This window comes from Pristiophorus japonicus, chromosome 12 (genome assembly GCF_044704955.1).
Source record: "Pristiophorus japonicus isolate sPriJap1 chromosome 12, sPriJap1.hap1, whole genome shotgun sequence".
Lineage (NCBI taxonomy): Eukaryota > Metazoa > Chordata > Chondrichthyes > Pristiophoridae > Pristiophorus > Pristiophorus japonicus.
In genome coordinates this window covers 72,622,214-72,648,520 of record NC_091988.1, presented here as the reverse complement: position 1 = coordinate 72,648,520, position 26,307 = coordinate 72,622,214, and the positions used below count along the sequence as shown (strand labels likewise).

Below are 26,307 nucleotides of genomic sequence, written 5' to 3'. Positions count from 1 at the left end.
GGCCCTCTTAAAGGAAACCGGCAACCCAGCACAATTAAATGGACAGTTCCACTCTTTGTACAGTGATGCCGGTGATACTAATGAAAAAGATGTAGTTAACAAATGCAAGTATCTAAATGTGACCTTGTACAGTGATGCCGATAGCACACAGGAAAGAGATGTAATTGACAAATGCGAAGATGTAATTGACAAATGCGAATTTGTAAAGACAACTAACAATGTCGAGTCGGCTGATTGCGGTCGGAGTCAATGTATCATGAATGCAAATGATGAAATGTGTGATGCCAGGTTCTACATGTATGCCGACAAAGCTAAGGGCAACCTCCCGTGGGAAGCACACAGGTCCAGCAGGCTACCCAATCATGTAGCCTGCGCCTCCGGGACCAATGTGATGCCCGAGGGAGTGTGGCCACATACAGAGGGAGCATACCCACTGCAGGGCCAGCGATCAAGGACGGCACAGGCACCACCACTGGCACCCTGCCCCAGATCGGCCCTACCCTTCTGGCCACCAGGGCCAGCACCAGGAGCAAGAGGCCAGCACCCTCCAGCCCTCCCGACTGGACCTGGGATGACCAGACTCCCACCACCGCTGAAGGGCAGCAGGGCAACCCTGCAGCCCTCAAAGGAGGACAGGGAGGCCACACATTCCTGTGGCTGTGCCCACCACTAGGTAACTGCAAAGGCCCTGAGACACAGCCAGTTGAGCAATCCGAGCCCACCCAGCTGGCAGGGGGCATAGTCCGGTTGCTCCGGAACAAGCGACCCATCTGCACCCACACCCCAGGAGCAATACTGTAACACCACGTATGTACCTTACCTGTAAAATGTATTTGTTCCACTATTGCTGAACCCAAAAACAGTGATATAACTAATCCTATTATTTATCTCTGTACATGTACGCCAATGCAGATGTTGAGCCACACACATGGTCTATGTATGGGGGGTGGAAATGGATGTATGTAGCCATGGACACACATGGATCACACCCAGAACCCAATCAACCCTCATTACAACCTCCAGTCCACTGCTGACCATTTCCCAATGTCATGGCAATAAGGACTTGGGGGTCTACAGGGAGAGAGCCATTCCCAAGCACAGACAAAGTGCAAGGGCTTTGGGCACTCAAGTCGAAGGCCAGAGCACACAATGCAAAAGCCAGTGGCACAAGACCTAGGGGGGGGGAGTGATGTTTTGTATGCATAATGTATGTACTGTAACATTAGACCACTGAATGTATCTTCACACTGTATACATTATACCTGTACCACCAGAGGCTGCTACTGGTGGAGACCTAAGGGTCACCTGCATACTGCAGGTAACCAAGTATAAAAGGGAGCTCACCTCACTGTATCCTCACTCAGGTGCTACAATAAATGGACTAAGGTCACAACAGTTCAAGTACAATATATTACCTCGTGGAGTCATTACTAGAGTACTTACGTGGGGCTCATTACCCATTGAGTCAAACTGACGCCATGGTCAATGCTTGAGAAAGATCAAATGGTTACTGGTCTCTCAGTTGCTAGTTTCTTGCCAAGTCCGAATCCAAATGGGACAAGAGGCGTTGATCTGTCATACTTGGCGTTGTGATGTTTGTTCTGCTGCATATGAAAATGAAGTGAAAACTTTACTAACTGCCCAGCATAAGAACATAAGAACATAAGAATATAAGAATTAGGAACAGGAGTAAGCCATCTAGCCCCTCGAGCCTGCTCCGCCATTCAACAAGATCATGGCTGATCTGGCCGTGGACTCAGCTCCACTTATCTGCCCGTTCCCCATAACCCTTAATTCCCTTATTGGTTAAAAATCTATCTGTGATTTGAATACATTCAATGAGCTAGCCTCAACTGCTTCCTTGGGCAGAGAATTCCACAGATTCACAACCCTCTGGGAGAAGAAATTCCTTCTCAACTCGGTTTTAAATTGGCTCCCCTGTATTTTGAGGTTGTGCCCCCTAGTTCTAGTCTCCCCGACCAGTGGAAACAATCTCTCTGCCTCTATCTTGTCTATCCCTTTCATTATTTTAAATGTTTCTATAAGATCCCCCCTCATCCTTCTGAACTCCAACGAGTAAAGACCCAGTCTACTCAATCTATCATCTCCGGAATCAGCCTAGTGAATCGTCTCTGTATCCCCTCCAAAGCTAGTATATCCTTCCTTAAGTAAGGTGACCAAAACTGCACGCAGTGCTCCAGATGCGGCCTCACCAATATCCTATACAGTTGCAGAAGGATCTCCCTGCTTTCGTACTCCATCCCTCTCGCAATGAAGGCCAACATTCCATTTGCCTTCCTTGAGACAGAAATGGGACATTTATTTTAAGATAAATCATTCAGAAATAAAGTTCAAATCCAAACGGGTGGATACCTTCGGTGGCAATATCTTTTCAATTCGGGAGTGGGTTCCGAAACCTGCCCCACAGGGGTGGGATCTCCCTCCATTAGTTGTTCAAAGTCTGTTATGAAAAGAGTTTGATGTGGTCCCAACACAATAGTTGCGGAAGTTGGTTATTTTTTTTTATTTGTTTATGGGATGTGGACATAGCTGGCAAGGCCGGCATTTATTGCCTATCCTCAATTGCCCTTGAGAAGGTAGTGAATCGCTGCAGTCCGTGTGGTGAAGGTGTTCCCACAGTGCTGTTAGGGAGGGAGTTCCAGGATTTTAATGCAATGACGATGAAGGAACGGCCGATATATTTCCAAGTCAGGATGATGTGTGACTTGTAGGGGAACATGGAGGTGATGGTGTTCCCATGCGTCTGCTGCCCTTGTCCTTCGAAATGGTGGAGGTGGCAGGTTTGGGAGGTTAGGCACCAATCAGCACGCGATGAGCGATTAGCAAAGACAGCGTAAGGACAACAACTTGTGAAATGTAACTGTCGCATTCATGCACTGTGGGGGTCTTCAACTGAGGCAAACTGTTCAGGAGGTGTAAGAGTGAGCTTCACTCCTATCTTACTCTTCCCCGAACAGGAGGTGTTTGGCCGAAGTTAGCCGTTCAAAGTGGAACGCATAAAGGAAAATTGTTCCATTTTTAACAACAACTTGCATTTATATAGGGCCTTTGACATAGTAAAATATCCCACAGCATAACACAGAAGCATAAATGAGACAAGAATTTGACACTGAGCTGCGTAAGGAGATATTGGTACAAATGATCAAAAGCTGGGTCAAGGCAGTAGATTTTAAGAAGCGTCTTAAAGAGAGAGGTGGAGAGGTTTAGGGAGGGAGTTCCAGAGCTTAGGGCTAGAAAACAGGAGACACGGCTGCCAATGGTTGAGCGATTATAATCAGGGATGCTCATGAGGCCAGAATTGGAGGAGCGCAGAGATTTCAGAGGGTTGTAGGGCTGGAGGAGATTAGAGATAGGGAGGGGGGGGCGGCGAGGTCATGGAGGTGAGTTGAACACAGGAATGAGAATTTTAAAATCAAGGCGTTGCTGGTCCAGGGGCCAACATAGGTCAGCGAGCACAGGGGGTTAAGGGTGACTAGGACTTGGTGCGAGTTAGGACACGGGCCCCTTGCTTGATGAGCTCAATTTTTCCCCCCAAAGAGGAACAAAGATCTTACTGCGCTCCAAGTTTGTCGGTTAGTGCAGGGCCTGACTGTCAGGCTGGTACTTGCTGTGTAGGCTCGTGTGCGTAGGTGCTGAGAGTGGGGTGAGATCATTCGCTGAGCCCAGAGCAGAGTCAAAGTTCAGGCCAATAGGAACAGTCACACAGAGTAGCAGCTTTAACCTGACTTCCACACATTTCGGGAAATGTCAAGCGCACAACATTCCGAGCTTGATGAAATCCAACTTCTGCTCCTGACTGAACCTTCCTTTGCCAGGCTAAGACTGAGGAGGCTGAAAGACCCTTCTCTCTGCAAGCTCAACGGGGATCTATGTGAAACGGGGCTGGGCCCTCTCTGGCCCTGCAATGACCCACACCATGAACGTCAGGACATAAGAATTAGGAGCAGGAGTAGGCCATTAGGCCCCTTGAGCCTACTCTACCATTCAATAAGCTAGTGGCTGATCTTTGACCTCAACACTTCTCTGCCCAATCTCCATATCCCTTGATTCCCCTAGAGTCCAAAAGTCTATGTATCTCAGCCTTGAATATACTCAACGACCAAACCTTCACGGTCCTCTGGGGTAGAGAATTCCAAAGATCCATCACCCTCTGAGTGAAGAGATTTCTCCTCATCTCAATCCTAAATACCCTTTATCCTGAGACTAAGAAACTGCCCCTAGTTTGCTCCAAACCATCGTTGACACCTTCACTGCCGCATACAAGAGTCTGGGCCTCATATTAAACATCAGTCAGACAAAGGTCCTCTACCAACCAGCCTCCGCCACACAACACTGCTCCCCGGTTATCAATATCCATGATGAGCTCTGTGACAATGTGGACAACTTCCCATACCTTGGGAGCCTAATATCAGCAAGGGCAGACATCGATGACAAAGTCCAACACCACTTTCAGTGTGCCAGTGCAGCCTTTGGCCGCCTGAGGAAAAGAATGTGTTCAAAGACCAGGATCTCAAACTCGGTGCCAAGCTCATGGCCTACAGAGTAGTAGTGATACTCATCGTCCTATATGCTTCTGACACATGGACTATGTACCTCAAAGCACTGGAGAAGTACCACCAATGCTGCCTCCGCAAAATCCAGCAAATACATTGGCAGGATAGGTGCATCAACGTCAGCGTTCTCTCTCAGGCCAACATCCCCAGGATTGAGGCACTGACCATGCTCGACCAGCTTTGATGGTCGCATGACCGATGCTAGAGTCCCGAAACAAGCACTCTACTGCGAACTACGTCAAGGCAGGCGAGCTCCAGGAGGGCAGAGAAAACACTTCAAGGACGCCCTCAAATCCTCCTTGAAAAAATGCAACATCCCCACCGACACCTGGGAATCCCTGGCCCAAGACCGCTCAAAGTGGAGGAGGAGCATCCGAGAAGGCACCAAACACATTGAGTTTCTTCGCACGCGGAAGCCAAGTACAAATAGCAAAAGGAGCGCACGACAAATCAAGCACCCCACCCACCCGTCCCTTCGACTACCATCTGCCCTGCCTGTGACAGAGACTGTAGATCCCTCATTGGACTCAATATTCACCTTAGAACTCATTTTATTGTGGAAGGAAGTCATCCTTGACTCCGAGGGACTGCCTAAGAAGAAGAATTGATGCCATGGGGTAAATCTTCTGCTGCTTTCACTATTTCCACGAGCCGGAACGCATTTCAGGAAATGGCGCACACCCAGTCTCCTTGTTGGGACGCCAAATCACGGGCTCAAAGTTTGCAATTTCCTGACATGCACCCATTACAGGCACCGTGCACAGCGGGGTGAGGTTATGTCCCTTTATTATCACACTTGCTCAGGGTCACAGGACAACTGCTGTGAGAAATGGGAAAACGTCACATCAGTGTGGTGGGAGGCTCTCGGAGCTGCAGGTTCTGGTGCATTGTCCAGGGACAGTTTAGAGGGAGCTTTACTCTGTATCTAACCCGTGCTGTACCTGCCCTGGGAGAGTTTGATGGGACAGTTTAGAGGGATCTATATCTGTACCTGGCATTCAATGAAGAAATGCTTCAGATTCTGGTACACCCCTCACATTGATAATCACCGGAGTGAGGTTGAAAGAAACATCCTTAACCAGATACAAAAGTGAACGTCGGTTGCAAAAAAAGTTTTTTTAATCATATTTTTTTATTATTACTTTTAGCAATGTTCATGAGGAATAATGATGATAACATACACATTTATACAGATAATTATATAAACATGTTGTACATATTTAAACAATAACTTAATCTACCGACAAAAAAATAAAACAAGGGAAAGAATGTAAATACTGCGGGAAAACAGAATCTGTTTATGGTGATAGATACAAAATAATTTAAAAATCTTCACTGCTGAAAAGACTACACTGCAGTGAGTGACAATATATTGCACTTTCGTCCTCTTATTCTGATCTGTTTTTTTTGCTTTTTTTTCTTAAAAAATATTGTTGTCAGTAACTCCCCTGCCTCATCAATCCCAGGTGAAAATTAGGCTCCATTTCAAATTAATATTCACTGTACCATATTTTAAAAAAACGCACATCGGGTTTCAATTCCTTCGACGAAAAAGGAAAAAAAAATGAAATTTGAAAAAAAAATTGTATCTCACACGTGACATTAATTTCCCCCCTTCTCTCCCGCCCCCTCCAATTTTATATATAACCTATACAAAGTGCAGCTATATATGCCGAGCGCCAATAGCGGACCATCTTATAAATGTTTGAAGCAGATTTTTAATATGGCTGTTCAGTCCTTGAGAAAAAAATTACGTGAAATATTTTTATCAATCGGATTTATTATTTACGAAGATTGAAATGAGAAATGACCTGACCACCACCGGTTGGAAGATACAATGTTGCTTTCGTTCCACTTTAAAAGAATGCCATCTCCAAAAAAATCACAGACTGCTAAAAGGATTGATTTATTTGTCTTTTTAAATGCCGCTTATTACGTTGTATTCCAGTACATGTTCGGGAGCGGAGTGGCATTGAAGAGCCAACTTGCATTTATATATCATGCCATTTCCCATTCTCAAGGCAACACTCTACAACCGTGAGTCACTGTGTGAGTGCAGTCACTGTTGCTATGTAGGAAAGCACTGGAATATTGGACTGCACAAGTTCTCCGTACATTTTTATTTCCAATCGCTATTTTGATGGGATATCCAGAGCAGAAAGTATTTGCGGGTATAGGGGGAGAAAGATGCTCCTGTGAGCTGGTCCGATTGGCCTTCCTCCCCCTGTCTAGCAGTTCCCCCTTCCTCCCCAGAAGACATTCTACAATCAGTCAGATCTTAACAGCATGGCTACAAATATTCATAGAATGGAAACAGCACAGAAGGCCAGTCAGCCCATCGAGTCTGTGCCGGCTCTACAAGAGCACTTCAGCTAGTCCCACTCGCCCGTCCTTTTCCCGTAACCCTGCAAATTCTTTTCCCTGTGGGTACTTATCCAACTCCCTTTTGAAAGCCACGATTGAGTCTGCCACCACCACCCTTTCAGGCAGTGCATTCCAGATCCTTCACTCTCCCAGCACTTCTGAATTCACACAAAACAAGCGCAGAAGTTGGAGCAGCGGGAAACCATCTAACGGGACAGGATTCCCTTGCCTTCCTCCTATGTCCAGTCCAACACCGTACAATGATGATTTCCTCACTCTTATTTGGAGATTAATCTATGGGGAGGGTGTTGGAGTGGGAAGAGGAGGAGGAAGGGAACTGTTTGCACAAATAAATTTTGAGTGAGATATAATTTGACGCTTAAAATAATGGTGAGCCCTGTTCAACTCCATCATTTCTGTTTTGAGTTCCCAGGTTACAGCGTAGCAAGAATCCAGCTTAATTTAAATGTCACATTGGCTTTGAAAGTCAGTGGGAGATAAATCAAACCCATATGACCATTGTAAACCAAAGCTGTCTCCCAAAGCAACCTTTACAAACTCTCTCACCATGGCCGCGCTGTAAAATCCACATAATATTTCCAAACACCTTCTTCTTTAAGACGCTCCTTAACAACCTGCTTCTTTGACCAAGCTTTTGGTCACCTGTCCGGATATCTCCCTCTGTGGCCCGGTGTCAATTTCTGTCTTTGATTACGCTCCTGTGAAGCCCCTCGGGGGTGTTTTACTACCTTAAAGGCGCTATATAAATGCAAGTTGTTGTTGTTTAATTTGGTGACTTATTCTTAGGCATAAGCAATGACCTGTTTGGTGTTACGGTTAAAAGGATAACCATGTTCCAGAACACGGGTAACTAGTGTTGTAACTGGTTCACATACCAACTCCTAACATGTTCTCTGATATTGGACCATTTGTTATTACTGAATGAATCGTGTTAAAGACACAGTGTCCCTTTTAAATTTAAAGTGGAATTAAAATCAGATGAAGATGGCAAAATATTCTGAAGGATTCAGATGTGTGATTATCTACTAGCCCGTGAAGTATTAATAATAATGTACAACACTCAATTATCTACACTGAAACCTCTTTTTCACTCGTACAGTTGGTGTGTTTCTGATACTGAGAATTTGAGTCAGAAGGTAGAGACTGATTCATTAATAGGTGCAGGCTCTGATCGCCTCACTCCACCCACCCCCCTCCTCCACCCTTCAAATCTTCTGCCCCCCCTTGCCTGAAGGTGCTGATTGTTGCTGTGATACTGTCCAAAGGGTGCCAGGCGTCCTCCCACCTCCCCAATCCTTCCCCAGTACCTCTTCACCCGAGCCCACCACGAAATAGAAGCTGGCTATTCTATCACGGGAGGCATCACAATTGGGCACGCTTCTATCCTATCCCCCCAGTACCTCCTCCAATAGACAGTCTTTACCCAAGCCTCTCACCCCCGCCCGCCCCTCGCCATGCCACTAACACGGAAACAGCACAAAACCTTCCCCATAAAGTATAAAATAAAATGTCTGCACAATATCAAATAATTAAAACAATACAAACAGAAAGAAAGATACCTCAGAGTTAAGTGGCTTTGCTTATTTTTTTGAGTGTTTTTTTTTTGTTTTTTTTTAAATGAAGAAAAAGAAAGGAATCCAGCAGAAGCTATTGAGTTTTAGCAATCAATTTATCCCGAGTTCTCTGATTTACACTATTCACATTGGTAGTAAGGACAACGGTCCTCCTTATGTTCCCGACGCAATCCTCCCTCTTTGTGCCTTTCAAATCAGTCCGGACAAGGCGATGTCAATCCCTTGCAGTCTCCTCTGATGTATCCATGATGTGGGCGGGGTGAAATGCTTCTTTAATCCGATTGAATCCCTCCCACCCCAAAGGTCTTGCAATGCCAACAGGACAAACATTGGGGCAATTCGTATCCCCCCACCCCCTCGTACACCCCGCCATGTTCCCAAACAACACACTGTCCTTGATTTTATTCTTTTATTTTCGCTTTTAAAAAAAAGATAAAAGGCCAAAAACCTTGTGTACTGTCCTATTTTTTTCCCGTCCGCTCTCCTGTCTCTGGTCTCTTCTTCCTCCGAGGGAGTCTCCCGTTCCATTCTAGCCCATGGCAGTCACCATGCTGGAGTGGTGGGGGTGCCCGAAAGAGAGGCTGGACGACGGGTGGATAGGGGTGGGGGTGGGCAGCATGTGACCCGCGTGGCTGAAGGGGGGCAGGTGGCCCATGTGCTGCATGTGGCTGGCCAGGCTGAAGGACGAAGCCTTGTCTTGCATGCACTTGGACAGCTCCTCGAAACCGTCCGACATCCGCTTGCTCTTCTTCGATTTGCTGGACATCTTCCTGTTCCGGGTCTGAATCCCTTCTTTCTTCATGGTCAGGGGCCTGTTGACCTAAATGGGACGAAACACACAAAAAGCAACCTCACACCAATGAACTTCATCAATTGCTGCAATCGAATAATTGAAGGGGTGGTTGTATATTAAGGAAATCGAGGGATATGGAGACAGTGCAGGAAAGTACAACAGAAGAACAGAAGAAATAAGAGTATGCATCAAGTTTCCCCTTAAATGCATCAATGCTCTCTGCATGAACCACTCCATGTGGCAGCGAGTTCCACATTCTCACCCCACTCTGTAATGAAATTCCTCCTAAATCCTTTATTTGCTCTGTTAGTGTATTTCTCACATTCATTCCCCCTTGTGCTAGAGTGGGGCTTGAACCCAGGGATCTTAACTCGCACCAAGTCCCGTTCACCCATCACATAAGAACATAAGAAAAAGGAGCAGGAGTTGGCCGTTTGGCCCCTTGAGCCTGCTCCGCCTTTCAATAAGATCATGGCTGATTTGATCTTGACCTAAACTCCACTTCCCTGCCCGCTCCCCATAACCTTTGACTCCCTTATCGTCCAGAAATCTATTTCCATATTAAATATATTCAATGTCCCAACCACCATGGCTCCCTGGGGTAGAGAATTCCACTAATTCACGGCCCTCTGAGAGAAGAAATTCCTTCTCATTTCCATTTTAAATTAGAGCCAGGCCATTTATGGGTGATGTCAGGAAGCACTTCTTCATACAAAGGGTGGTGGAAATCTGGAACTCTCTGCACCAAAAAGCTATTGAAGCTGGGGGTCAAATTGAAAATGACAAAACTGAAATTGATAGATTTTGTTGGGTAAGGATATTAAGGGTTACAAAACCAAGGCAGGTAGATGGAGTTAAGATACAGATCAGCCGTGATCTCATTGAATGGCGGAACAGGCTCGAGGGGCTGAATGGCCTCCTCCTGTTCCTGTGATCATAAAAACTGCAACTGGATTTTCAGAGCAGGGCTGTCGAAGTAGCCCAATCTCACTCTTATTTTTTTTACCTCCCACGTCTCCAATTCTCTCCCCAAAGCGTTGACCCACACTGGGGCATGGTTACACTGGCACCAGCTGCCCTCTGGTACTGTTACCCAGTGGCTATTCGTCAACTACAGATCTGGACAATTGAGCATCAATGGTTATGCTGCTATTGAAAAGAATGACACAGAATTACATCAAATTTACAGCCTGAAAACAGGTCATTCGGCCCAATACCGGCGTTTATGCTCCACACAAGCTTCCTCCCACCTTGAGATAAGAACATAAAAATTAGGAGCAGGATTAGGCCATACATTTGGGGAGAGAATCAGGAGGGGTGGGAGAAAAAAACAATAAGAGCGAGACAGAGTCACTTTGATAGCCCTGCTCTGAAAATCTGTTTGCGGTTCAAAGGAGCATAGGAACAGGCTGATCTTCTACTTCAACTCCACTTTCCCGCCCAATCCCCATATCCCTTGATTCCCCTCGAGTCTAAAAATCTATCGATCTCAGCCTTGAATATACTCAACGACTCAGCACCAAAGATTCACAACCCTCAGTGAAGAGATTCCTCCTCATTTCAGTCTGAAATGGCCGACCCCTTATCCTGAGACTATGCCCATGGTTCTAGACTTGCCAGCCAGGGTAAACAACCTCTCAGTATCCACCCTGTCAATCCCCCTCAGTTTCAATGAGATCACCTCTCATTCTTCTAAACTCCAGATAGTATAGGCTCAATTTACCCAATTTCTACTCATAGGACAACCCTCTCATCCCAGGGATCAATCTTCATCTCATCCTCTCAGCATATTTTTCTAATCCTTTCTCATGTACATATCTAGATTCCCCTTAACTGCTCGGCTGCATCTGCACAATGCAATCCCGTGCTCACCCTGTGTTCAAATGGTGACTGGACATTAATCAACAGCGGGAACTCTGGCTGATTACTTTCACCTTCCCAGGGCACTGATGCCAATCGAGCTGCCCTGACCCTGACTCTGACCACTGCCCCTGAAGGTCACTGCCCCAACAGGTAAGGAATATGACAGTGGGCGGACTCCAAATGCATTGATAGCACATCCCTCTGGCCCTTATTAATGCTCTTGTGTAGCACCTTGCGACATTTTACTACGTTAAAGGCGCCATATAAATGCAAGTTGTTGTTATTTTAGCGAAAACACATTGACAGTAAATCGAAAACGCCTGCAGTAAGACGCTGGACTGCGGGATGCGCTAGGTGACCACCCGTTAATCTCTGGTCACTTCTGGACAGACTGTGGGTCAGCTGTGGCTCAGTGGGTAGCACACTCGCTCTCTCGGAGTCAGAACATTGTGGGTACAAGTCTTACTCCAGGGACTTAACTACAAAAAAAATCTAGGCTGACACTCCCAGTGCAGTGCTGAGGGAGTGCTGTGCTGTCGGAGGTGTCGTCTTTCGGATGAGGCGTTAAACCGAGGCCCCGTTTGCTCTCTCAAGTGGACATAAAAGGTCCCATGGCACTATTTCAAAGAAGAGCAAGGGAGTTATCCCTGGTGTCCTGGGGCCAATATTTATCCCTCAATCAACATAACAAAAAAAAAGATTATCTGGCATTATCACATTGCTGTTTGTGGGAGCTTGCTGTGCGCAAATTGGCTGCCGCGTTTCCCATATTACACCAGTGACTACACTCCAAAAGTACTTCATTGGCTGTAAAGCGTTTGTGAGACATCCGGTGGTCGTGAAAGGTGCTATATAAATGCAAGTCTTTCTTTCTTTCTTAACCACTCAGCCAGGTTTAAAACCGCAGCCGACTTGGGATGCGTGCTCCTCCTAGTAATAAGCACAGACACTCTGAATACAACAAACAAAGTCAAACTACTGGAACCAAGGGCTAGAAACATGGATAATGACGAGGATGATCTCCCACGAGTTGAGAGAGGTGAGTATATCGGCTATACTGTCATTGCCTATAGGAACAAGGAAGCCATTCAGCCCCTCAAGCCTGTTCCGCCATTCAATGAGATCCTGGCTGATCTGTGTCTTAATTCCACCCACCTACCTTGGTTCCGTATACCCTTACCCAACAAAAATCTATCCATCTCAGTGTTGAAATTTTCAATTGACCCCCAGCCTCAGCAACTTTTTGGGGAGAGAGTACTAATTTTAAGATTATGCCCCCTTGTTCTGCACTCGCTCCTAAAATTTGCAATCTGCCTCACAAACATCTCTCCTTAGCACTTGGCTCAAAGCAGTGGCTCTTGAGATCAATTGAGCCCCAACCCTTCCCCCCGGCCTTTTCATTCCCCAAAGATCCAAATATCACAACCATGATGTCAGACAAGATGGTGCCATATTGTGCCCTATTCCTACAGACAGGGGCAGCGGGCGACAACACTCAGTAGATCACTCCAAAGGATCACTGGTGAAATTTTCAATGTCACTTAACCGCCAGCTGCCCTCGATTGACATTAAGACAGTTCACTGCATCCGCGTCACAGAATCACACAGCACAGATGGAGGCTATTCGGCCCATTGTGCCTTTGTCGGCTCTTTGTAAGAGCTGTCCAGTCAGTCCCGCTCTGCGAATCTTTCCTTTGGAAAAGACAGTCCTGCACCAATTGCATTGCAGTGAAAGAAAGAAGAACTTGCATTTATATAGTGCCTTTCACGCCCATCGGACGTCTCAAAGTGCTTTACAGCCAATGGGGTACCTTTGGGGTGTAGTCATTGTTGTAGTGTGGGAAACGTGGCCGCCAATTTGCGAACAGCAAGCTCCCACGTACGGCAATTGATAGTGACCAGATAATCTGCTTTTGTTAAGTTGATTGAGGGATAAATATTGACCAGGACACCGGAGATGACTCCCATGCTCTTCTTCGAAATAGTGCCCTGGGATCTTTTATGTTCACTTGCGAGAGCAGACGGAGCCTCGGTTTAACATCTCATCTGAAAGACGGCACCTCCAACAGTGCAACACTCCCTTAGTACTGCCCTTCCGATTTACTGTGATTGAAAGGCTGCATTAGAGGGAGCAGCGTGCGGCGACTTGGCCTGGAAATCGGCGCGGTCCCAGCCTGCAAGACCATCAGCAGGCAGGGGCCATCAGAGGGAGCAGCGTGTGGCCGGCCCGGAAATCGGCGCGGTCCCAGCCTGCAAGACCATCAGCAGGCCAATGCCATCAGAGGGAGCAGCATGCGGCAGCATACCATTGCAGGAGGACGACGGCTGCGAAGTCAGGTCGCTGATTGCAGTGTGGGCAGGCACAGCAGGAGGGGTGAAGGAGCGGCAAGAGTTTGCAGAAGGAAGTGACCAGGGCCCAGGAAAGGCGAGGCCCCAGGGGCAGCACGGGCCAGCCCACACTGCTATACGTGTGTGCACTAGGTCCGTGCAGCAGAGCTGGTCGCCAGTCGTCTTGGTTAATCCTTGCCACTGGACTAAGACCTAGCTCTGTCAAGCCCGTGTGGTGGCTGGTGTGCAACGGCCACCATATGTTAAAAAAAATCCACGCACAGGCATCTTCCAACCTTCAACATGTAGTTCGGGATCTGGAATATTAGGTCTTTCATTGAAACACCTGTGAACTCATTCTTTTTTGGCGTGGAAGCAAGTCATCCTCGCTTCGAGGGACTGCCTATGATGACTGCCCCTCCGACAGTGCAGCGCTCCCTCAGTACTGCCCCTCCAACAGTGCAGCGCTCCCTCAGTACTGCCCCTCCGACAGTGTGGCACACCCTTAGTACTGCCTCTCCGATAGTGCAGCACTCCCTCGGTACTGCCCCTCCGACAGTGCAGTGCTCCCTCAGTACTGCCCCTCCGACAGTGCAGCGCTCCCTCAGCACTGCACTGAAACGACAGCCTAGATTTATGTGCTCAATGCCTGGAATAGGACCTGAACCCACAACCTTCTGACTCAGAGGTGAGTGTGATACCGACTGAGCCACAGCTGGCACTGGGTGGGAGACAAACTTCCCAAGGTGGTCTCGCAAAGCTCTCGGAAATAAGAATCACGCGCAGAGCAGCGACGCATCATGTGCACCAACCAGCAGACCGTATTGCATCAGGACAGAAAGTGCAGTGCAATCAGCTCATTCAGGGCACTATCAGGGTTAAACTGTGCCTGTGCGCAGCTCACTAACAGAAGACACTTATCAGCACTGGTAGTGCTCCAATGTTCTCACGTTGAGTACGAGGCAACATTTCTACATCCATTAACGACAACTAAAAACCCAGTATATTAACAACAGCAACTAGCATCCCAAAATAGTAAAACCTCGCAAGGAACTTCACAGGAGAGTAACCAGACAAAAACTGACACCGAGCCAAAGGAGGAGACATATACCTGGTCAAGGAAATAGGTTTTAAGGTTCAAGCACAGAATGCTTGAAAATGATTCCCATTTACATTGGGATAAGATGAGTTGTATATACAGTACCCGTAGTGTTGGTAGGTTGCAGGTTTTACCCTCTATGTTATCCTGTCATATTATAGAGGAAGATGGAGCGGAAACATTGTTACTGTCCTATAGACAGAGAGTATGAGCAGTGCACAAACTCGCCTTCTGTTGCTATTATACCAGCTGCTCAGGCCTAAATTCACCAACGGGTCTGGTGCAAATCTGGCACCAAGCTACACCAAGCTAGCACTCTTGTCTCTGAATCAGGGTTCAAGTCCCACTCCAGAGACTTGAGCACAGGAAATCTAGGCTGACACTTCCAGTGCAGTGCTGAGGGAGTGCTGCACTGTCGGAGATGCCATTTTTTGGATGAGATGTTAAACCAAGGCCCGGTCCGTCCTCTCAGGTGGACGTAAAAGATCCCATGGCACTATTTCAAAGAAGAGCAGGGGGGTTATCCCCAGTGCACTGGCCAATATTTTCATCCCTCAATCAACATAACAAAAACAGGTTATCTGGTCATTGCTGTTTGTGGGATCTTGCAGTGCGCAAAATGGCTGTCGCGTTTCCTACATTACAACAGTGTCTACACTTGGAAAAAGTACTTCATTGACTGTAAAGCGCTTTGAGACGCCAGTGGTCGTGAAAGGCGTTATATAAATGTAAGTCTTTCTTTCTTGCCAGGGTGTATCAATTCCCCGGATAAAAATCTGTGGCCCCTGCGCCCCCCCCGCCCCTACCCCGTACTCCCGACCAAATGCTTGCTAGGGGTCGGAGCATATTGTGCCAGCTGCAACATTAACAGCTAGATTTAACCCCAAGATGTCCAGCTGCCCCTTAGGGTTAGTCAGTGGGCACCTGTAATGAGGCAACTGTGTGCAGCTGCCAGGAAGCCAGCCTCGTACACTGGGCATTCCGGGGTCATATCTGGAACGCATGGAAGGCAAGACAGCTGCAAGTACAAAGCAGCAGCAGTTTTGTCACTTTCAAGGGCTGGGTGTCCATCTCCCTTCCTTAGTTTTTGTCTCCTTATTTAAGGAGGATATACTTGCATTGGAGGCAGTTCAGAGAAGGTTAATTCCTGAGATGAAGGGGTTGTCTTATGAAGAAAAATTGAGCAGGTTGGGCCTATATTCATTGGAGTTTAGAGGAATGAGGGGGTGATCTTATTGAAACATTTAAGATTCTGAGGGGGCTGGACAGGGTAGATGCTGAGAGGATGTTTCCCCTCATGGGGGAATCTAGAACAAGGGGGCATAGTTTCAGAATAAGGGTTCGCCCATTTAAGACAAAGATGAGGAGGAATTTCTTCTCTCAGAGGGTCGTGAATCTTTGGAATTCTCTACCCCACAGAGCTGTGGAGGCTGGGTCATTGAACATATTTAAGGTGGAGATAGACAGATGTTTGAACTGCAGAGGAGTCAGGGTTATGGGGAGCGGGCAGGGAAGTGGAGTTGAGGCCAAGATCAGATCAGTCATGATCTTATTGAATGGTAGAGCAGGCTCAAGGGGCCAAATGGCCGACTTTTGTTCCTATTTCTTATGTTCTTATGTTAGACTATTAACAGAGGTACCAGACAGTCCCTAGCATCGCCTCAACAGAGGCATCAGTGCAGGGCTGGATGGGGAGCAGGTTGCCTAAGAAAGGATGAGCAGGAGGGCACAGAAAACAAACAAACAAATAGGGCAAACATGAATTTTAAATGTGGACGAGATAGGGTTTATATTTATTCCCTCTTAAAAGTTGAATGAGAATAAATGACTTTGAACAATCAGGAGAAAAAAACACGAGGAGAGAAAATTGTCTTATCGCCCAAGTTTACAAATTGGGAAAAGTAATTGTTTTGGCAAACTATTTTAAACATGGAATGCTTAAAACTATTTACATGCTTATCCTATCCCAACTGTCAGATAACCAGCCCAGTTTCTTTTATCTAGCGCGGGGTTATCTTAAAACACTGAGAGAGCAATCAACAATAAAAGAAATTCAACTTGACATTTGTAACGGGGGAAGGGAGAGAAAAATCAGCTGTTAAATCTCCTGGACATTGATCACTGACTTGGCTCCCAGATTGTGATACCCAAATCTTGTTAAGTTTAACCAAAAAGTTGATAATTCTAGCAAGAATTGGAGAGGGGGGGGGGGGGGGGAAGCTGGGAAATGTAATCTCTTATTTATATAATAATTTATTATATTTTATTAATATAATTATATTTTTGGAGTCTCGACTCCTGCCGGCCAATTCCAGGTCAGTTTGTTAATTTTGGGTCACTTCCATCGATTTGATTGGGTGAGTTTAATATTAAAGGTGACCCCTTTCCCCGCCCCCCTTCTCCCCCACCCCACCCACCAGATCTGCATGTCTGGGGAAGGGGGTGTGAGTGTCAAGACGTCAATTAAACCATAACTCCCATCGGGTTAAGAAAAAAAGAGTAAGGTGGGTGGGGGGGCACTAAAGGTCGGAATTAGCTCGAGTTACTAAACACATGATTTATTGGAGATCCTCCAGCATTAAACAAACGCTCTTAAAACCAGTCTCCTGTCTTAATTTAAGAAGCATTTTGAAAAAGTAAGAAAAAGGTCAAGACAATTACAAACACAGTGAGCTGAAATACAATTCAAGGAACGATACAACATTTATCAAGGCTAAACTGTCCTCTCCTCATCAAAAAAATAACAATTTCAAAAGAGCGCAGCCCGAGAACTCATCCTTGGTTTATTCCTTCATTCTCCCACAATCCAGTAAGAGTCCGACGGTGCTTTTAATTTTATAATAAGCTGAAGGGAATATGGGGCCATGGGGTAAAGAAGGGACAGAGAAGTTGCTGGGAAGTTAAAAACTAGCTTAGCATACAACAAAGAAATCATACTCTACCAGCCAACATTTATTGGACTCTATCAGTAAATCTACTGCGCTTGTAAATAAACTGCTTGAAGGAAGAATAAAGGTATTTCAACCTCTCAGCATAGACTATTTTTGGCACTGCCCGAGTGAAAAGGAAACACCGGTCGTTTTAACCAACAGGGAATAGGATACTTACATTGTGCAGTTTGAAGTACAGGCCACAGGCATTACAGACTGGGTCCCCGTTGGCATTCCTCCGCCATAAGGTGGTGGTTGTGGTCTGACAGTTAGCACAAGATGTTCCTGCTCTTCGGGCTGCCGACTGCGTAGAAATAAAAATGTGGATATGTCATGGGAACCTGGCCTTGGGGTTTGCACAATAGGACAAAAGAGAAGGAAAAACGGGGGCCCCGCGTTTAATACACACACGCACACAGCTTTAATCGAGAAAATAAATAGCAGGGCTCTGGGGAAAGGCAGGGGAGTGGGACTGATTGGGTTGCTCTTGAAAAGAGCCGGCACAGACTCGATAGGCTGAATGGCCTCATTCTGTTGCGCGCTGTTCTCTGAGTCTCAATGAGTTGTACTTACAGTCAGCACCATCACCGTGAACAGAGCACCTTGTGTGAGTGAGTACAGGCTGGGACCGGCACACGGGGACTGCTTCATCACGTTTAATCTTGCCGATTTTCCTTAAAGGAGGAGGGAGAGGAGGGGGGGCAGATCCTAATAAGGAAAGGCGATTTCCCTACAGAACAAATCCCCTCTGTAGACTGTTTTTAATAATCTTTACATCTCACTCGTAAAACTAACCCTGGTATTGTTTTCTCTCGCTTCGCTGTCTGTTCGGTTGGATCCCTGAAATCGTTTTTTTTTTAATTAAACAACGGTGAAAAAAAAATATTCAGCCGGTGTTTGTGGGAAATTTGCTACTCCAAAATCTTGATTTTATTTATTCAGAAATTTCCAGAGGTGGACTATCGTTTTCATGGAATTAAAATTCAGCAATAGAATTATTCCACATTAGCACAGAATTTCATCCTCTCTGGCTACCCTCGCCTCAACAAATTGCCCTCTAAATATATTTTAAAATACACATCCTCGTGGAATAGAATCGGAGCTTGCATGATGGGGGCCAATAATGTTATATTTTTAGATGAAATTCCTTTTGGTGTTCTGTGTATCTTGCCCGTATTACAACAGTGACTACACTCCAAAAGTACTTCATTGGCCTTAAGGGGCTTTGAGACGTCCGTGGTCGTGAAAGGCGCTATATGAATGCAAGTTTTTCTTTTTCTGAGTAGACTAGCGAAAACCCCGCGGAGGTCGAGGGGTCGCTACAATTCAAACAACTGTTTAAAAAGAAATACAAGTGTGCTTCGATTTTTTTAATATTTATTTCAACTCCCTCCACTTCCAGGGAAAAGTACAAAAAAAATTGGTGAACCCGATTGACGCCCGCACGCAATCTAGCCTCCTTGTGTAAATAAAATGCTTTTAAGACTTGAATTCATTTTTCTGCCTTTCCTCCCGCTCAGTGATCAGCGCGGCTGGATTTTCAACACGCCTGTTCGATTCAAACTTGAAGATCTCTCTCTCTCTCACACACACACACACTGGTCACGGAACACAACAGGCTAGTTCTCCTTATCTTTAGCAAACAGACATCCGGCTCGGAACCCGCTGTCAGTATTTATAAAGGCTATTTTAAACCACCCTAACGAAAGTGCAAAAATATTAGCGATTACCACAAAGAATACTGTTTTCTTAAAAATAAATATATATACACACACATTGGGAACACTGTAGGATAAACCCAGACGCTGTCTCATTATGGGTCTGGCATTGGAAAGAAAATAAATATGCAAGAAAAATATTATTAAATTAAAAGAGTCTATTTTTTCGCCCTCCTGGGTTTAATGTTCGCTGCTCATTAGCAAGTCCCTTCGGAGCCCCGACCAAAAAAATACTAGAGATTCCTCCAACCCACTTTTCTATTATTCCCCAGGGACCTAACATTTACCCCCTACTTTCAATGTTAAAATGAATTAGCGCCAAAAAAATTTTTTAAATAATTTAAAAAACACTTTCACAAACTGCCTCGTGGGCAAAGGGCGAATTATCTCTAAATATTTTTGTTTAGAAGTAGATTGGTTGAGGTGTGCGCATGGAATACAGCGCAGGCAGGTGTCCTTTTTGAAAGATGTCCTTACATCCTTCAATATAAATGATATTTACAATATATTATCGGCTATATTTTGCACATATTGTTTTATGCTGTGTTGCTTGCAGCATTGTATTCAGTGTGGGAAATCTGCCCGGTGAAATATGTTAAAATCATTAGCAATCTGCTTTGGTAATTGTCATGGCCTCTAAAGCAGATTTCCAAATATAGTTACACCCAAACACATACATACACACACACACACACACACACATATACGTATACACACACACACACACATACTTGCACACAGATATACACACACACTCATACATACACACACGCCCAAACACTCATACACAAACTCAAACACGCAAACACATACATACACTCAAACACAGACACCCACTCACACCTATACACATACTCACATGCACTGACACACATACATACACACACGCACACCCAAACACACACACTCACAGCAACACACACACTCACACCGAAACACACACTCACGCATACATACACACTCTCACATACATACATACACACACATATATACACTCAAACATACTTACATATACACATACACACATATACATACAAATACATATACACATACATACACGCATACAGACACACACGTACACACGTAAATACACACACGCACACACCATAATCTCAGGCCCATCCATGCACTTTGTCTAGGGATCCAGCTGAATTGCTAACAGTGTCACGATTATCGTCAAGGCATCACACACTGCAGATACCTACCAATCTCCTTTTGGGTTTAATGAGGGGTCTGTTCTGCCCATTCATCTTATGGTACAGGCCGCAGGCATTGCACAGGTAGTGTCCTGTCCCGTCTCTCCTCCATAGCGGAGTGGAGGTCGCTCCACAATTCACGCACTCCCGACCCTCTGAAATCAGATAGAAATGAGAGAGTGAAATTATTCAGGGGCCAAGGAAATTGTATATATATATATATATATGTCTGTGTGTGTGTATATAAAACCAGACCAACTAAAACAGTCAGCTAATAATACCCAGTGTGTTGATTAGCGCAAGTTATTTTGATTATGTCTTCCGGGATTTGCTCCCGATTATATTGTCCGATGTAAAGACGAATGGGCAGTAAAGCCGGTTTTCTGTGTAATTAGAAGATTCACAGTGTGGATATTAAACACTGTATAATATAAAGTGAGAAAGGGACCAATACGTTCGCGTCCCTAATTTAGCTGCACCCGAATCTGATTTCTTCACCACCCCCTCCCGCCCCCGGGATAAAACTCTCCCCCATTTCTTTTCCCAATCTATTTCCCGAATTGGGTCCGCCCGCCCCCCACTTTCTTCTCATAAATTCCAACCCTACACATCCGGTGTGGGGAGCGTGGACTATCGAGTAAAGGCTGCAATAAAACATTATTGTGAAAAAAACAAACGGATTTCTAAGCGATTCCTAAGAGGCAGGGGTGAGCAGGTTGAACAAGGAGAACCAGATTTAATAGATTTCCAATCGAGGCCCATGTACCAGGCTTATTAGAATGAGAATGGACTGTTAAATATGTATTTGTTACAGGGAGAGAACACGTCTTAGAGCGAATAAAACCAGGCCAACCGTGAATCGATTTTGTTAAGTTCAATGGCTAAAGTATTTAAAATAGTCATCTCGCCAAATAAGCAATTCAATTCCTCCTTTTTTCCCCATCCCAGTCTCTATCTGGAATCATTATGTCTTCCAACAGTTTAAGGACTAAATTTTTTTGCGGCTTGATTTCCAAAACAACTTTCTAAAAGACGCGGCGTCTCTTGCCTGATTGCCAGTTCTAAACAAAACACAATCCCGTGAACTTCAGGAGAAACAACACAAACATTTCGCCAGATCTCTTTACCCAAAGGGAACTCGATACAGTATTTAAGCCAGGCGTTATTCACAGGCTAAAGCCTAGAAATATTCGGCGTTATTTACATAAGGGGGTGGTAACAATAATAGCGATAGCCGACAAGCGGTTCTAGAAACAAAACTACTGTAAATTTTAACCTAAAAAATTAAATAATACAACACATGGAATAATCAGCGTTCAACAGTGTCCGGCCACCCCATCAAATTTCCCCTAAACAAGCGTTAGTTAACACGCAATATTAGTGGTTACAACTAATATTGCGTGTTAACTAACGCTTGTTTAGACTCACAAAATCAAATGTTAAAATGATTTACATTTCAGAAGAAATTCACTTCCGCCCCTCCACCAAAAATGAAAGCAATTTACGGCCTCCCAAATCAAACCAGGCAGTAAAAGTTTTTTAGATTGTTCAGCTCAAGATGCGATGAATGGGACACTTTACAGATGCTTTGCAGTCAGAAATATCCCGCTAATGCTGGTACTTCCCCATACTTAATAAAAACGAAATCTTGACTTGGTGCATTGGAAAATAAAACAACGGTAAATTATATATTTTGCATAACCCAGAAAGACCATCAAAGAAAGCACACCAGTTCCTGTCACCAGTAAATTTGTTGTGCGGGTCATTAAAAATCTGATTTGTGCAAGGTGAAAGGCCGCTTATCGATAATAGAAGACAATTCTAATCCATAAATTACAATCCCCACACTGTGAAAACCAATTCTGACAAAAGAGCGGCCGCAGTAAAGGTAAACTTTGCAAACTTTGTTTTAAGTTGGTGAATTAAGTCATCAAAAAGTTTTTGAACTATTGGACATCTCTATGATTAATGTTACATACTGTCATGCCAAACACATGAAAAAAAGCAACGATCCCTCTGCCCTTCCCCTCCCCCATCTCCCACCCATCACTGTTCTGTATTTCCAGGTATTTATATAATTAAGGTCACTTCACACAGTTGGCTAACAATTATCAGTGAATATATATATATATTTTTTAAATAGACGAGTTGGGAATGTGATGGCTCGCGTGCACGTTGTCTTGTCAAATAGGGAATAGAGGGATGGATGTGGCCCTGTGTGTGAGGTTGGCATTGTGCTTTAGCAGGGAGTGTTGTACAGGGTGCGGAGGGTGCAACAATCGCCAGTTGTTTCTGCCCGAATGATGTGGTTTAGTCGTGAACATTCACTGAGTGAGAACGAAAGAGGCAGAGATACAGGTTCAGTACAGACGGATGGATAGGGTGGTGATACTGGGAGGCAGGGAGGAGTGCACCGATTAGAAACAGGGTTTGACCGAGAGATATGGGGGGATTGGATGGGCGAGTCCGAACTCTCCAGCGCTATTCCTAAATTCCCCCTTTTAAAACTTTTGATCGAATGTGTGCGCTTTCTATCTCACAGACCGAGGCCTGTCATAATAGGGCAAACACGACGATTAATTAATACTTCGATTAATTTTTGAAGTTATTTACTCGGGAACAAAGTTAAACTATCCCAATATTTAAAACAATGCGCACGTTACATTTATCTAATAATTAATATGATCAGTTTTACCCTTTTCTCTGTAAATTCCCTTCCATTGAACTGCTTTATATAAATACATCTTTTTTAACAAAAATATCAGATACAATTTTATTTAAAATGTATACCTAGATGGGTTTTTTTAAGTAGAACTATTGTATTTTGGATTTGCTCGCGGTAACCAGCTTATAAAAGTACTTTTCTAAATATTTCTATCTTAAGAAAACAAATTAATATTTTATTCAATAATAAAAGATAAAACGATCTATTAATACTGGGACAGGGAAGGTTATTTTTTTGTAAATATATATATAGAATATAAATCATTGGAAAATTAAACCGTGATTGTGGGTGAAAAATGTTTAAACGAAAAGTTTATATTGTAAGATATAAATTTTTTTTTAATTATTTTGTTTTTAATTTAAAAATCTAATTGCTTACCGGCACATGACCGTGTTTTGCTCCTGGATTTGGGTGTAAAGTTAGAGGTGCCGGTCAGGAGCCCGCTGGGGTGGAAGAGGCTGCCGCTGTACTCGTGGGCACCGTGCACATAGGAAGGGTAGGTGGCTATAGGGTGGTGGGTGGAAGATGCTGCACTTGTTCCAAGCGATGGCATAGTGGTCCTAGAACACTCCAGTTTCATACCCTCAGCAAAAGACACATGATACTTAATGGACTCTTTATCATCTTGCCGACCTGCTGCCGCCGCTGCTGCCGCCGCCGCCGCCGCTGCCGCCGAGCCAGACGGCGAGACCGAGCTCTGGGCTCCCAGGTCCGGAGACACGTCCTTGGGCGGGGTGGGTGGGAAGCTGAAGAGGTGATGGGGGCTGGAGTGAGCCGCCGCCAGCGACGATGCCGAGCCGCCGCCCGGGTAGACGGCCAACCCGCCCGCCCCGCCCGGGTGCAGGGGTCCCTTGGTGAACGGGTTGACGCTCCACGCCGCCGCGTTGTGATGATGGTGATGAGCCGCCGCCGCCGCCGAGAGCGCCTTGCCGCTGTCCAGCCACGAGATGGTGGGGCTGTGGAGGAGATGGGGCCGGCACACTTGCCCCCCGGTCAGGCGAGCTGCAAACAATTTGTGAGACATCCTTTTTTAAAAAATTATAAACTCAGAACCAGAACAAAAAACACACAGATCCTTCCCTTTTCAACGCATGAAACTCCCCCCCCCCCAAAAAAAAAAGTTACCCAACTTCTAAACTAATAGCCAAGAGTTCAGAGAACCCTCAAAGAAACTGATAAGGGGCCTCTCCCCACTCTAACCTCACACACACTCTGATATCCTGAATTATTAGCAATCTCTCAAAAAAAAGGCTACGATTTCTCTACAAGTTTTGATTTCATATCCGGGAAGTAGTCGATGTTTTTTGTCTAGCTCCCTCTCCCTCTCTCTCTTCTGATGCACAAGTTGGGCAGGTTTTTTTCAGTCTGTCTCACTTTGCTTCCCTTTTTTAAAAAAAGTCGATGACGAGTTCAGGGGCAAGAGTGAAACTGAACGAGGAAGTGCCAGCGCCTGGTTGGTTTGTTGTGTTTTTAACATAGAAGTTACAAATGCTACTTTAAAAAAAAAATTAAATGCGCATCTTTTTGGGGAGGGGGGTGGAGAGAGAGAGAGAGAGAGGGTTGGTAGAGGGAACTCACCATGAGCTTGTCGGTAAGAGACGGTGGCACGGGCGTGCGGAGAGTTGGTGTAGTAAGGCGACACCGGGTTGCCTTGACCGTCCAGGTGATTGAAAAACACGTCGACCTCGTCGGGAGGCAGGAGTTGAGCGGGTTCCATGTAGTTGTGAGGCATGCTCGGGTGATGGGACTCCGGGTGCTGGCCGTTCAACACGGCGTGATGAGCCATCCAGCGGGGCTGGTCTGTCGCCACTTCCATGATCACTCTTCCAATTTATCACTTTTTTTTCTTTTTTTTTGGTAATATAGTCAGTTATTCAAAATCGAAACAAAAAATGAAAGTCTATAAGCCTTGTTTTGGCGAGTGAATGGGGTGCGCCTCAGGACTCCACGAATTAACACTGACCGTCCCACGTCTCACACCTGTAATGCCAGCAAAAGGTCATTTATTTACAAACTGAATGAATCTATAGATTTAAACAAAAACTAACATTCGAACACAGAGAGACAGAACAGCCTGCGATGTTCCGCCGTTATATAAACAATCAATGCAACAACAAAATACTCACAAAAAAACTTCAGCAAACAATTCCCAAGTTGTACCAGAGAGAAAAAAAACAAATCACCTATTATATTCTAGTGTTTAAACAAACTTCCATTTGTACTGCAGTCAGTGTGGGACATGCACGACACAAGCGAGAGAGAGAGAGAGAGAGAGAGAGAAAATGCATTCAGTAGTGGAGAGGCTGCCACAGTTGGTCAAATGCAAAGCATCAGTGGGTTTTGTGTGACTGAAACCATCCCATGTCTACACTGGCGCCAGGCAGCCCACTCTGCTCAGTAGACATGAACTGGGCGACGCTCTCGCTAATAACTGCAGCCAGCCAATGGGAGAGGGAGAGCTGACGGCCCGCCAGCTCCGAGCCTCATTGGCTCCTTTCAAAAAGAGAGAGACACACACACATTTACAATCTATATATTTACAACTCCTTAATTTACCAAACCTTCCACTAACCCCACCCCCCTCCCTTATAAAAAATTTAAAAAACTTACTGCAAACTCAACCGACTAGCAGATAATATCATTCTTTTTAAAAAGATTTTAAAGATGAATTTAAATTATCTTAATACAAGGAGCGAAACGGCGGAGACAATAGGGTTTGTTTGTAAATTAATATATTTATTCCCTAAACAGGGCGAGTATTGTAAATGTGATTTTTAATGATTTGTAGATTTTTGAATATCGTTTCTGATGGGTTTTTTCCCACCGCATTTTTTAAATTTTAATTGTGTTTTACAGGTTGGATTGAGTTGACTTGTCAACGAGTCACAGTCTTTCGCGAGACGGAGCTGGTTCCCGGGCCACCGAATGCCCCAGGGCTCGGTGCCTCTCTCTCTCTCGCCCTGCTCGTTTTGGGAGCTTTGTATGGAGTTTGGAAGGGAAGGCGGGGGGGGGGGTGGGGGGGGAGAATAAGGCGGTCTGTAATTGGGTAATGGGAAGACGGGCGTTTGATGCCAGTTCCACTCAGTCACATACCCAGCCATTCTGACGCCGAGGGCCTGACG

General features: G+C 45.3%; 1 protein-coding gene across 2 annotated transcripts; it reads right to left on the bottom strand.

Annotated features, from left to right (window-relative positions):
• Positions 1-8,858: 8,858 nt before the first annotated feature.
• On the bottom strand, positions 8,859-25,423 carry LOC139276943 (GATA-binding factor 2-like). 2 transcript variants are annotated; one of them, XM_070894940.1, is made up of 6 exons: positions 25,369-25,423; positions 24,764-25,165; positions 23,564-24,187; positions 20,470-20,615; positions 17,725-17,850; positions 8,859-9,353 (listed from the first exon to the last, which is right to left on the bottom strand). In XM_070894940.1, exons 2-6 carry the CDS (start codon positions 24,999-25,001, stop codon positions 9,063-9,065), a joined length of 1,425 nt encoding a protein of 474 aa, XP_070751041.1. In that variant the 5' UTR covers positions 25,002-25,165; positions 25,369-25,423; the 3' UTR covers positions 8,859-9,062. The 2 variants fall into 2 exon arrangements, with proteins under 2 accessions (XP_070751041.1, XP_070751042.1); XM_070894941.1 differs by lacking the exon at positions 25,369-25,423 and adding an exon at positions 25,312-25,359.
• Between the last annotated feature and the right edge of the window lie 884 nt (positions 25,424-26,307).